At 57.7% G+C, this 13,980-nt stretch overlaps 1 protein-coding gene across 2 annotated transcripts in view; it reads right to left on the bottom strand.

Moving 5' to 3' along the window:
- Positions 1-13,980, bottom strand: part of IPO13 (importin 13) — a 32,057-nt gene that overhangs the window by 17,332 nt on the left and 745 nt on the right. For both annotated transcript variants that reach the window (XM_033000548.2, XM_033000549.2), the window contains exon 2: positions 4,124-4,860. In XM_033000548.2, coding sequence (XP_032856439.2) covers positions 4,124-4,860 — 737 coding nt within the window. The remainder of the gene's footprint in view (positions 1-4,123; positions 4,861-13,980) is intronic.

Here is a 13,980-nt window from a genome sequence, read left to right as displayed (position 1 = left end):
GTGTACGACACAGCCATCCTGCCTCTGCAGCACTGGGCTTACATTACCTTAAAGATGTTTTCACAACTTTAGGAGTTTATGACAAGGGTCCTGCTTCCGCTGGTTACCTTGAAATACTCAGAGTGCAGATGCCTAGAGCTGAGCTAGTCCTCTGGACTCCCTGCACAGCCAACAGAGAGAACGACCTGGATTTGCTTCCATGCTGCAACTCATCCCATGTTAGTGAAGGCTTCTAGAAAAGCTTAGGTGAACCATGTCCTGAGCACCACCTGGCTCTGCTCACTGCCTATGCAGACATAAGGGTCCACAGCGAGGAGGGTGAATTGTTTTAACCAGTCACTCAAGAGCCACGGCCAAGCCAGCCGGAGCCGGGCTCCTCTCCTCCACATCCAGGAGCAGGAGGCCACCCCACCTACTCGATGCTGCTTCCCAGCCCCGAGCAATGAGCTGGCACCATGGCCCTGACCTGCCCAGGAGGCAAACACCGTGCCTGCTGGCCGTGCTGCCAGCCACCGCTTCCTACCCTCAGCACCCCAGTGCTGGGCAGGAGAGGACAAGACCATTCTGACCCCTGCGAGCCTCTGGCCGCCCAGGTGAGCAGCCTGCCTCCAGCAGACGATGACTGGGAATGCCTGTGAAAGCGTGTATGAATGTGGCAGCCATACAGAGACGGTTCCCCATGGATCTCCCTCCAGCGATTTGTGTCAGCTTTCTTGAGCAAGATTTGTTATCTTGGTATTTAGCAGCTGAGCGAATTTTTTTTCTGTGAGTTTGTCCAGTCCTTCTCAAAGCCCAGTGAACTGCAGCGTCAGCAGTTCCCTCCATTCGACCAGCACCTCCTCTGCTCTCCCCACAACCCTCCCCAAACCACACCATGGTGCAGGTGACAACCTGCAGAGGGTAGATACGGGCAGCTCACACAGGACAATCTCATCCTTCCTAATCTAAAATCCGAGCCACATCCTGATGAAAAAAACCCAACATATTAAAAACCTGTTTCTAATGAAGCTCTTGGAAAATTCTTCTAGTGCAATTCCTCTTCAGGGATTCAGCACTGGCCCAGCTGGGAAGGGATGAGCCAGACACCAAGCAATCCCACCCGGACACCTGTAATCCCGCTAGCTCCACCACTGCAGAAACACCCTGCTGCTTTCAGAGAGGCAGCTCAGTGTCCGATGCCCACGCTCTGTAAATCCCACCACGGGCACACACCACGTGGAGGTCCCTCTCCCCCCTGACACTACTACCTGCCAGGCTGCAGGAGCATGGCCAAGGGCTGCGTGCCAGCTCCCCCCGTGCAGCACGTGCCACCGAGCTCTCTGACCTGCTTAGCCGGGGGATAATCCTCAAACGAGACGGAAAATCCAGCGCAAGCCTCCTCTGCAAATGAGATGCAACAATACCTCCACTCCTGCCCTCCTGCGACACAGGAGCTTTCCACTGACCCTGAGGTGTGCACAGAGGTGTTCCAGTTGCAAGCTCCTGCCAAGCCTCCAAGGTTTCTTCTCAGGAATGCCATATCCTACCGGAGGAGTGGTGTCCAGACTCCAGCAATGCCCAAGACACCCCTACCTCTGGATGCAACGGGTTCCCACCTGCCTGGCAGCTAAGGAGATGAAACGCTTCGCACCTACAAATCTCTGCTGCATCATCTGTAGTAACACCTTGGAGGCAGGAAAGCCACCCGCTGCTTCCTGCAGGCAGGGAAGTGGAAGCCGTCAGCACAAACGGCTTACTCAAGAGTGATGCAGTGCCATGGCCAGGGGACCCTTGCCCATGAGGTCCCACCTGCCCTTCCCCACCTGGACACGGGTGGCAGCCAGCTGCTCCCAGGGTGAGGAGCTGCAGTGCGAGGGATGTCTTGCAAGGTGGTGCTCCCATGGGAAGATGGCCCCCAGGCTACCTAATCCTCAGCGGCAGAAGCCAAGCTCATGAGCCACCGAGCCTTCTGCTGATGGTAGAAGCACACCTGCATGATCGCCTCCGCACCAGTGCCAATGAAGCCACCTGGGAGGGGGCAAGGAGGAAAGACACGGGGTCCTTAACACCCAGGGGAACCCATGGGACAGCGGGGAGCCCCGAGACCAGCCCTCACACAGAGCAATGCCCCACAAAGCTTTGTAGAGGACCATGTCACCATCCCAGAAGCGAGGGTGCTCTGAGCCTGTGGCTAAGGGCAGCGGGGAGCCAGGCCCCTGCGGAAACAAAGGCGAGAGACTGTGGAGGCAGAGAGCAGCTGAAAAGCAGCAGGGATCTCCCAGACTGTGAAGATAAGAGACAGAAAGGTCAGGAGACTCCCTGAGGGCTCAGGAAAGAGCTGGATCCGCCGTGGCTGAGCAACAAAGCTGGAGGGGCGGGACAGCCAGCACCAGGGGAAGCGGGAGGAGGGAGTGGGATAGAGGACACAAGGAACAAAGGGGCAGAGAGAGCCCACCGGGACCAGGAAGCAGTGGATCTGTGAAGCAGCGGCTCTGTGAGCTACCTCACTCCTGAAGACATCCCAGAGTACAGTCCTGCTCCTCCCTGGAGCAGCCGACACCACACGCTGCCTGGCAGGGTGTCCCTGTGACAATGCCCCCGCTGTCCCCGTGCCCCGGGCGTGGGGGCTGCGCCAGCTTCACACACTGGGCAGCCTTTCAGACCAGCTGCTCACCCCGTCCTGGCCGCTGCCCGCACACCTACGGACAGGAGGGTGCTCTGTCACAGGCAAAAATGCCTCCGGGGAGAAGGATGAAGAGCAAGTGCTGGTGATCCTGTAAGGGAGCAGCCAGAGTATCAGGACTGAACTGAACAGGGCCAGAAACTGCATAGCAGGGTCAGCACAGAAGCAGTGAGGAAGGCTGCTGTCAGCCACCAAAATTCACTTTGAGAGCTCAACAGAAAGCTCATGCTTTTAATGCAACCGAAGAACAGCGCTGCAGGGCCAAACTCCTGAACACAGGTGAAGAATCACAGCCAAGGGACCTCTTAAACTCAAGGGAAATGGAAAGGAGCAAGACAGAGTTCAACATTTCAGAACTGCAATTCACCTCCTCTCACCTTTTCATTTTCTGCACTAGTCCTGCTACAAGGCTTTGGCAGGGCCCACAGCCTTTGCCGGGTACAAGGAAAAGCTGCTTGTGGTCACCTTCTGGCTGCTAGCAAATGAGGCACCCCCTCCTCACACCTGTCAACGCATCAAAATCCTCATGGGTCCCTTTGTGCACCAGGACTTTCAGGCTCCAGATGCAACCCCCTTGTCATTGAAGAGGACAGCCCCAGGCTGCCCTCGGGCTGGGCACCTCGCCGGCTGCCCCTGCCCTGCAGCCAAGGGGAGGCCCAGGGCTCACAACCGCAGCGGCAGCAGCATCCGCGCCGCTGCAGAGGGTCGGAGCCTGCGCGGTGTGCAGCGGTGCACAGGGATGCACAGCAGCGGCAGCAGCTCAGCCCAGACTTCAAGGAAACCCTCCTCTTCAGGGAAAGGTTGCTAAGCAGCCAGGAGGAGATGTGGCCACGGGAACGGGAGGAGATGTACTCTCCCTTCTGCAGGCATCGGTCCCGAGAGCTGACAGCAGCTCAGACAACACGGTCAAGCAGACGAGCTAGGAGCTCTGCAGGACCTGCCCCAGCCCCACTGCCAGCTCAGCTGCTCCAGGGGCAGCCCTGGCCACAAACAAAGGGTGAGTCCTCGGCTGGCACGAGCTGTTGGAGCCAGGAGGAGGGAGAAGACAGACAGGTCTGGTTTTATTATCTCTGCATCAAATCAGCTCCTTGGCTGGACCAGCAGCATGAGGCAGAGGAGGGTCTCTGACCTCCCCCAAGCAGCTGCTCCCTGGTAGGGTGCTGCAGGATCTGACACGAGGAGCCAGAAGGGAGCATCCTCGTCTGCTTGAGAGGAGGAGGGTGGAGATGGGCTGCTACATGGTCCCCACAAGCCAACCATGGTGCAAAGCATTCCAGGACCAACCATGTGAAACCAGCAGCCGCCGGCTGCTTTTAACATCTCCCGCTTCCAAACCCTGTCAACATCACCTCCGGAGCCAATGGTAGCTAGAAAAAAGCCTGAGGTTTTGCCTCCCCACCCTGTTCCCCTGACAATGCCCAGGAGCATCAGCCCGGAGCGCACAGGTGACGCTGCCCTTACCTCTGGGCATCGGGCTGGGAAATGGCATTGACAACAGCCTCCACCGCTGTGTCAAAGAGCTCCGGGTCCTGCAGAGAAGTGAAAGCTGCCTGGATCAGGTTCTCGCAGTCCATCAGCGGGATCTCCAGCTGCACCCAGCTGGAGAAGCACTTCAACACCTTCTGCTTGATGAAACCGGGGGAGTCCTGCTGCTGCAGCAGCTGCTCCAGCAAAGGGAAGACAGAGCCGCACTCCTGCGCCAGGACGCTGCGTACCTGGCCCTTGCGGTACTGCGGCAGGCGGCTGGTCTGAAACTCCTCGGGCAGCACCGTCAGCAGCTCCAGCAGCGCCAGGCACCGCGCTCGCCCGTCCACGTTGGAGTCCTCCGCCTGGAACATGCGCACCATGTCTGCCACGGCGCAGGGCCAAGCCTCCGGCATCATGCTGAGCGCCAGGGAGGCCAGCGCCACGCACAGCCGGGTCAGCACGATCTTGGAGCCGCTGGCGAAGCGGGTGATGTGGGTGAAGAGCTGTGACTTGAGGCTCTCGTACTGGTCGGCCGGGATGTCATTCCAGTAACGGGAGATTTTAATGTGGAGAGCGCTGGCACCGAAGTACTGGATCTCGGGCACCTTGTCCATGTGGAGAAGCAGCCAGCTGAAGTGCCAAGCCTGGGGGGAGACCTGCGCCTGCATCAGCCATTTCTGAGCCAAGTTCTTATTCTCGATGTTTGGGTCGTAATACAGCTGATGGAGAGCCTAGAAGAGAGAGGGAAGCATCCTAGAGCAGCTGAGGAGCACCACCACGGCCGGCCCTGCCAGGAGAAGGCTCACCAGGACGAAGCCCAGTGCCTGGACTGCCCGCCAAAGCCAGCCCCCCCTCCCCACGTCAACCTGCATTAGCTGGCCTCCCTCCTTGGACACCTCGGCGAAGCGAGAGTGACCTGACAGTGGGTGAGGACCTGCAAAGCATTCTTCCCCTCCTCCTCTCTCGCTGCACTCTGGAAATTTCTTTTCCTTAGTCATCTCCCATCCTCATCTTCTCTCATGCCAAACCCACCTGTTTCCCTGCCAATGCGCCATCACTGGGCTGGGCGCAGGAACCCTCTGCCACACGAGGGCTGTAAGGAACACGGCACACTGGCACTCCTGCCTTCCACCCCGCTCGCTCTCAGAAAGTTGCTGTGGATGCACTGGCTGTTAGAAAGCATGCGGGGCCCAAAGCTTGTGTCCAGGAGCCCAAGGAACGCAAGAGCCGCTGCAGATATCTTTGTCTGTCAGATTGTACAGAGCCCTGGAAACCCACAGTCACTAAACTCAGGGATTAATCCCTCCACAGAGTCCCTCTCAAGTATTCCCAAACCTGCCCAGTTACAGCTGAGCCAGGAGAACTGGCACCTAACCCTGCCTCTGGTCACCACCTCCCGCAACAGTCCAGGGTTGCTCACTCCGTCTCTCCGTATGGAGAAGGGGAACATCACTTACCTGCTCTGACAGCTTTGGGAGATCTAGTTACTGCTTTGCAGAGCTCAGATCCACATGAACAGCCTCATGCAGGCTGCAAGGCTTTATTTGCAGAGGAATATTATATAGATCTGAAGGTCAACATTAATTAATTACTTATCCTGAGTGGGTGCAACTGGTAACCAATGATGCCCTTGCACACAGAGCGGGAGAGTAACTACCCCTGTCTGAACTCCATCTTTCAGCAGCAAGGTTTTCTACCTGGCACAGCGTGTCTCATTTCAAATCGTTGACTGCACATGCCAGGAGCAAGGAAAAGCAATGGTATTTGTTAGGCTATCCAGCACTCATCACACCCTGCCATCAAATAGGAGGATGATTCCAGCAGGTGCAGAGGATTTTTTGTGTGCCCATCCTGGCTCCAGGTGTCAAATATCCCTCTCCTCCCTGCTAAAAAGCTCTGTGAAATTATTGTGTGGCTCTTGTATCCAGGAGAGGATTTAAACCCTATTTTTAAGCCTGCAGAGCTGGCAGCCAGGGGCACAGGAACAAGCTTCCCAAGCAAGCGCTTGTGCCTCCCGCTGCTTCCCAGCACAAGACCACAGAATGGGACAAAAAGGCAGGAACGTTATAGCAATGGCATTGCCTGGGTGATCATTTGAAACATGTCTGTTCAAGACTTTGTGGCAGGGGAAAATGAGGATAACCTCTTTCTTATAAAGAAAGAGGTTATGAAGTACGTCGTAGGAGATGGAGCCAGCCAATGTGGTCAGCAGAGGGACAGGTATCTGTCCCACTAAAAAATGTATCCTGACAGAAAAGGTTAACCCTAGATAAGCAGGACATGGGGAGAGAGAAATCTGTCCTGAAAGAGCCCATGAGTTAGCAGCAGCTGGCTGAAACCCTGCTCTGTTCCCAGTTATCTCGACTTTTGCCCAGAGCATCACTCAGGTGCTGGGGCAGCGGTAAGTGCTGTCGTCCCCTTCCATCAACAATTTACTTCACTAACGAGCAGTAGCTGCAGATGTACTAAAAGCTCAACCACTCCTGGTGGTAGGAACCTGGCTCCTACCCCTGCTCTTTTGCTAAGGACTGAGTCATCCTGCAGCAGGGCTTGCGATGGAGCTCCCAACTATCTCTTCCATTACCAGCTCAGTCTCTTACTTGCTCTCGTCAGAGCTTGCTGCTTATTTCCTTCCAAAAGAAATCTCACTTGAGATTCCCAGAGCCAGTGTCAGCCCACTCTTTCCCCTCCCTGCTCGCTGGGCACCCCGACAAAGTGCAGTGGTCTCCTCTGCCTGCTTCCTAGCCCAGGACCCTCCCCACCTCCTCCCAGACCCCCTGTTTACACCCCCACACATTCCCTAACTAATGAATTTCTTCTATTTTGAATAGTCTTCCTAACACTTAAAAAATTGTGTGGGGGGGGGGAAAAATAAATCCCTGTGCATCACATATTATGAGACACAACCTGCACACGTGCCCCAGGAGCCCTAACCTCTAATCCAGTACGAGGTTTGCAAAGTACACACCACGTGTGGAGGGCAGACCTGGCCCCCAGCGCTGGGTTCCCAACCCGCCAGCTCCCCAGCCGTTCACCTCTGCCGGCTGCAGGGCTGCTGCTGCACGGTCTGATGGTGGGGAGCTGGGGTGGTGTTGCTCGGTCTGACGGTGGGGAGCTGGGCAGGCAAAGCGTGGTGCTGCGCACACTCCGGGCACACCGAAGCAAGCCCCCCTGGAGCGATATGTGCGTGGGGTGAGCCTTACACAGCGCCGTGAGTGATGGGGAGCGTGGCAGGGCAGCAGAGAGGAGGCTGGCGTATACTGGGAAGTGGATGTGGGCTCATCCTCCACCTGCCTGGGGCTACCAGTGCTGCTGGATAAGGTCAGATCCTGCCAACACCTCCATGCAAGCAGACCTTGGTGCTCCGTGGGATCACCCAACTGAAGGCGGGCGAGCGAGCCACCAGGCAGACCCAGTGTGAAGTCGAGGGACGAGCATCCCGCACCCAGCCCCGGTGCATGAGCATCCTACACCCAGTCCCAGCAGCAGAGACTCTGGCACTGTCTACGCCAAAAAAAAAACGGCTGCTGCATCGTAACAACAGCAAAGAGGGGGCACTCGATGCTCATGCTGGGGAGGTGCCACTACCCCTTCATTAGAGGAACGGTGAGCAATTGGGTCGTAAGACCCCTCCCCAGACAGGGTCAGCTTTCCAGCCATGCGACAGCTTTCCCAGCACCACCATCCCAGCACCTCGCCTGCACCCCTCACACTGTGCCCGCTGTCACCAGTGAACTCTCCGGAGAGGCATCCAGAGCCCAGCAACACCACCCCAGAGCCCAGCTCCTCCTGCAGGGAGCTTCTGGGAGGGTTTCCAGCAGAGCTCCCAGGGATGTGTGCTGGAGCCTCCGTGGCGCAGCACCTCAGGGAGAGAGGGTGAGTGGTGGGATGACAACGTCTACAAACTAAACTAAGTTATTCGTAGGATGGAAACAAAACTGACGCTGAAGAGTCATGCTGCAAGCTGTCGGAAGCCAGCAGAATATTCTGGAAAAACACAGCTGCTGGTCTTCTCATCCCCCTTTCCCAAGCACCTTGCCCAGGATGGGACCAGCCGTGGTGGCTCCTGGCCAGAGCACGGCTGTTCCTGCTTGTGTGAAGGATGTCAGGTAGACAGGCAAGGCAGGACATGCCCCAGGGCTACCAACAGCATGCCCCATCTGGTGCTCTACACAGCACGGGAGAGCTTTTCAGAGGACCTCTCCAAGGACGGGCATTAATACTGGGATCATCCTTGCCCAGCTCAAAGCAGCAGATGAAAACCCTGGGAGAAGACTAGGGGGTCTTCCCTAGCCTACCATGGACATTGGCTGAGTACCACCCTCTGCTGAGAGCTTGGGACAGGAGGCTGCAAGGGACCGTGCCCCGCAGAAGGGAACCTGAACACCCAGCACGGGAAGGCACCTCATCCCAGAAGCAGGCACGGGCACTGGCTGCTGTTGGACACCACCGTGCCAGCCAGCACTCTCAGGCCCATCAGGAAGCGCTGGAGATGACGAGGGGAACTCATTAGTGCCAAGAGGGAGAAGCAGAAGGCATGAAATCATGCAGTGACATCTAACAGGGAGGCTTTGTGCATTCTGATTTGAAGGGGTAGCTGACACCAGACCTGCCTCCTCCACAATTAGACCTGTAACATGAGAGCTGGTAAACAGCCCGGCTGTCAGCTATGCCCTTTGGCCAGGGAAGGAGCTTTCTCCAACATCAGCTCTGCTTGGTTGAAAATAATTCAAGCTTGTTGTGATAGTTCTTCCCTGCTCTCAGTCAGGCTCTAGTCACTGGAGCGGCATCAGCCCCTCAAGAGAGCCAGATAAGCTTACCCCCAAGTAAGCTGCCTTGGGGCAGGGCAGCTTTCCCAAAAGGCACAGGTCAGAAGTCCCATGCTGGTCACTTTGGGAGGTGGAGGGGGACCAGTCCAAAGAGAGTTACTGCTGAGCAAAGGCACCTGATCTTAGGTTGCACTCCAGTATCCTGAGGGAAAAGGAGCTGCTACAAGCCCAGAACCTCCCAGCTCTCACTCAGCATCTGCAGGGAGCCCAGAGCCAGCAGGCTGTCTCCCTGACTGCACCACGTAAACACATTAACATAGGGTCCCCAGTACAGAGGTGTAGTGTCTGTGCTGTTTGTGGGGTGACAAGAGGAGCCCCAGACGCACGGCTTCGGCCCCACAGAGCAGGAGCGTGCTGCCCACTGTTCCTGGGGGGCTCCACGGGGAGATGGGTCCCCTCCAGGGGCCTGCCCGCTGGAGCAAACGGAGCTGACAGCGGGTGCAGCCCCGAGGTCCGCAACCCGGCAGGGGAAACAGCAAGCTGCAAAACATAGTCCTGTTCTGCTCCTTGCCCCGTGCCCACAGCCGCGGCTTGACGGGGACAGCGGTGGCCACAGCCCCCAGCAGCCACCAGCTTTCTTCCAGCAGGAGCCCCGGGATGTCTCCCGCTGCAGCCTCTCGCTGTCCTTTCTAGCTGAACGCGCTCGCACCGCCGGCGCCCCAGGCCTGTGACAGCACAGCCATCACCATGGCTCTGCCGAGCAAAGGGAATGTCACCCCTGCCTCCCCCCCCCCCCCCCCCCCCCCCGCCACGGCAGGGCAGGCTGAGCAGCCAGCAGCCCCGGGAAGGCGGCAGCCTGCCGAACCGCCAAGGATAGCAAATGGATGCAAAATAAAGCCGTGCGTGTGCTGTCAGGCGTACTGCTCCTGCTCAAAGCACCCACACTTTGCCAGCAGTGCCACAGAATGTGGTGTTTTTTTTTTTTTTTTTTTTTTTCCCCTCTCCTAATAAAAGGTGCTACCACTTCGCAGACCCTCTTTGAGCCCATCTTGCCCACACAGAGTCCTCGGCTGTCCGGAAGAGGCTGCAGAGCAGACGCAGCTTGGCAGCCTCAGCATCCCTCCTGCTGCTTCACTGCCAGCAGCCCTTTGCAGAGAACGGCGTGGTCCCCGCCTGGGGCCAGGGGCTGTAGGAGACGCATGCTCTCTCAGCGGTGGTGGCCAGCAGCCTGCATAAGCAAAGGGTGAGCAGGACCAGTGAGGACCCCTGGGAGCACAGAGCCCAGGACGAGTTGCAAGGGTGACCCAAACACCCTGCCCACCGTCTCATGTTTCTACCCATCACTTTGGTGAACAAGCGTTTTGACGCCCAGGTACCAATCCCAGCCATTCCCACTCCGTAAGGCATCAGAGCTGAGATGAGGCTCCAGTGACGGCCCTTGTAGGGCACAGCTGAGCCCTGGCGAACACAAGGCGCTGCCCTCTCATCCCCTCCCCACCACGCCACAGGAAGGATCGAGTTGTTCAACCAAGGTTGGCTCTGTGTGGAATCTGCTTCTGCAGTGAAGATCTGCTTCAACACTAAACAAGGTGACTCCTCGCTTCCCTCAGTTTTGCAACAGTCTCCCCTCCCGAGGCCCCTGACTTACCATCCCTGGCACGGCAGCCACATCTCATGTACGTGGGCTGCTTCTAAGGAAGAAATGCCTGAGCTGCTGCCAGTGGTGCACCAGACAGGGGATGCCATTCCCCCACCCTGAAGTATCTGTAATTCTCTCGATCAGGTTTCTGAAGACAGGCAATAACCTTTTCCTGAAGAAAGCAGACACGCTTGGGTTTCTCCTCCCCATCCTCCTGGGTAGAAGGCAGCCCGGCAGCTGCCACATCCCCGAGGCTCAGCATCTCCGAGGAGCGGTGATCAAAGCCACCCCTCTCCCATCACGGTAGGCTCCGGATGTCAGCTCCATGACACCCCGCCTACCCATCCTGCCGGAGAGACTCTGTGCATTCATCAGGCATCTCCAGAGAGGCACACGGCAATCTGGAAGGCCCAGAGATGCCAGACCGCTAATGTGCTAGGAAAAAGACGTCAGTGAATATTACAAACGCCCCAGAGAATGAGAGGCTGGCCAAGGGAGGAAAGACCTGGAAGGAATCAGACCAAAAAAGAGGGCGAGAGCAGGCACTTGGGAAATTCACAGAGGAATGGCACTGCCTTCTTTCTTACTTCAAAAAGGGGGATATTGCTGAGGGCAGATTCAAGTGCACTGAAAACAGATAAAGAGGGTCTTGCATTCCTCTTCTGTGCAACACCAGTGTCAGGTGCTGCCACCCTTGATCCAGGGAATACTAAAAACGCAAGGCACAAGTCCTCCTTGTGCTCTGCTCCTTCGAGATGGACACAGCCAGCAGGGACTCAGTGACCGCAACCCATCTTCACCGGAGCAGGATTCATACCGCAGCAGGAGCATCACCCCCGCCCAGGGCAGCATCGCCCCATCACCAGGCTGCCAGTCACACTGGGGACAGCCTGTGGGCCCGCAAAAGCGCTCGCAGGTCACAAACCAGATCGCACCGTTTAGGCATGGGGAGGCTGAGCATCCTCGCAGGCTGAAGCCCTTGGCTTGCCCAGCCTTCCCTTCCCTCCGACCCCTCCAACTGCAGCGGCAGAGCCTGGCTCAGCAGCAGATGCAGGGGAAGCAGATCCAGCCCAGAGCTGCCAGCCGCCCAGCAGGTCCACGCAGTGTGGCCACGCCAGCCTGCTCTAGCTGTGCCGAAGCCAGAGCAGCATCTAGGTCAGGCTCAGAAGAAAACAAAAAGCAGCCAAACAGCCCTCGGCTAGGACCAGGGACGCTGACACAGTAACCATTCCGCAACGGCTTAGCCCCAGCGCGGCCCTGCTCCTTCCTCGTGTCATGGGAGAGCTCCCTATGGAAAAACGGAGCAAAATAATACAGGGAGCAAGCTTCAGATGGCTCCTGAAGTGCAGCACCTGAACCCGACACCTCCTCAGGAACACAGGCAGCTGCCTGCCGGCTGCCCGGAGGCTTTCAGACCTGCGGGCTGGCAAAGGGCATCGCGGGCCCAGCCTACAGCATCTGCACCCTCCCGCCTCCCTGCAACCACTGGTCACAGCCGGCGGGATCTAACCAGCTGCCCCTGGCACAGGTCATGCTGGATATACACAACAATGGTTCTCTTCGGCTACTCAGGCACTCAGAGCCCTGCAAAACTGCGGGGGCATTTGCCCAACCCACCACACAATAAACAACAGCGGGGGCACAGAAGGGTGCTCCAGGGACATGAATCCTCTCCATGAAAACCACCAAAAGAGCGTGACGGGCACGATTTATCCAGAGACTTCCCTGGCTACAACTGTCACACATGATGACTCTCACTGCGGGTGACCTGGAGAGGCTCCGACCCTCTGACTTGAGATAACCAGCTCCTTATGCTGTTCCTAACTCCTGCACTTATCACTGACTCAGAGTGGAGTCAAACCCTGACTTTAATCAGTATTCAGTGTTATTAATAGAGCCATGCACAAACCCTGGCAGGCAGAAGAGCCCAGGCCAGTAGAAGCATCATTTATCTGCCAGCATCACCTCTGACAAAGCGGCTCTACCCACCTGCCTCCCACCAGCCCAGCCCCCAGCAAAGCCCACCCTTCCTTCGCTTTGTACCAGAAACACCCCACAGCCCTCCCTTGCAAAGACAGACACAGGAGGGCTCCGAGCTGCTCAACCTCTGAGTTTTTTCTGATCCCACCCCACATTTCTTCCCCTGGGCAGGGACCATTGCTGCCCCCAGCCAGCAGCTCAGAGCCCCACCGCTGCACCTTCAGAGGACACCACCAAGATGGCAAAGCCTGCAGAGCCTGGGAGAAGCCGGGCAGGCTGGGGGAGGGGAGCCGAAGCATCCTAGAGGGCATCTTTGCCTCCTCCCAAGCAGCAGACGACTAAATCCAGAGCAGCACAGCGAGAGCGTGAGCTGCCTCTGGGCACAGCCCCACCTCGCCCAGCCAGCACCGGGAGCCCCCCGCCCTGGCACTGCCCACCCTTCCCGGGCAAGTGTGCGCTTCATTGTTGGTGCAAACAAAGGAGCGGTTTGTGTCTGCCGAAGAGAAAGGAAGTCAGAGGCAGAATCATCCAGCAGCCCTGGACATATGCAGATTAAGCTGCAGAAGGTTGCATTAATGTAGCGTTTTCCAGACACCAGTTAATCCCCCCCCGGCCGTGCTCTGTCTCCGTCTCCCTGGCAGAGGCGGGCTGTGTCTCACCTGCGGCCACAAAGGCAACTGGTGCCCAGTTACAAAGCTGACATCCCTGACCCGACACCTCCCGTGAGGCTGGGCAAGCTGCTGGGGAGGGATGGGCGCGAAACGCAAGCTGCGTGCCCACCAGGACGCCCGTGGGCATCGCTTTGGCAAGGAACTCGGTCTATTCTTATCGAGGAAAAATAAGGACACTGGGATTCCCACTAGCTGTCTGGGGACTGAGCTATGGATTGACAGGCTGTCGGTCCCGGGGCGGATGTCTGGCTACAGGGTGAGTGGAAGGGAGAAGCACTCTCTTGCTGTTTGCCCTTCAGGGATGCATCCTCCACTGCCCTCCCCCCCGTCACCTCCAAGATGGCCCAAGGGAAGGTTTTTGCTCGGCTGCCTCCCCCAGCGAGCGCTGGGGTGCCCTGCTCCGTCCGGGTGATGAACCCCAGGTCACACGGGGGCTGCTCAGGGCTCTTCCCAGCAGTACTGTGATGCCAGCAGGCCACGATTTGACACGGCCAGTCCCTGGATCCCAGGTTTTGGCAACCACGACCTCGCCCCTCTTGCCCTGCAGCTGCTTAGGAAGACCTGGAGCATCAGCAAGAGCATGGGGGCTGGATCCCAGGTTTAGAAAGGCATCACTGAGCCATCCGCTCTCCAAAGGCTTTTCCCAACCCTAATTCCCAGCATCTGGCGAGAGTCCCTTCCCTGCCTGCTGGAGGCACCGATCATGTCGGGTTTCACGTAGATGCTGCTCGCCCAGCAGCCCGGACTAGACCCGTAGGCTCCCCCTGCCCGGCGCTGCAGCACGGCGACCCA

The sequence above is a fragment of the Tyto alba genome, unplaced genomic scaffold, assembly GCF_018691265.1.
Source record: "Tyto alba isolate M040663 unplaced genomic scaffold, T.alba_DEE_v4.0 Super-Scaffold_1000006, whole genome shotgun sequence".
In the NCBI taxonomy this organism is placed as follows: domain Eukaryota; kingdom Metazoa; phylum Chordata; class Aves; order Strigiformes; family Tytonidae; genus Tyto; species Tyto alba.
This window is presented reverse-complemented; position numbering and strand designations above follow the sequence as displayed.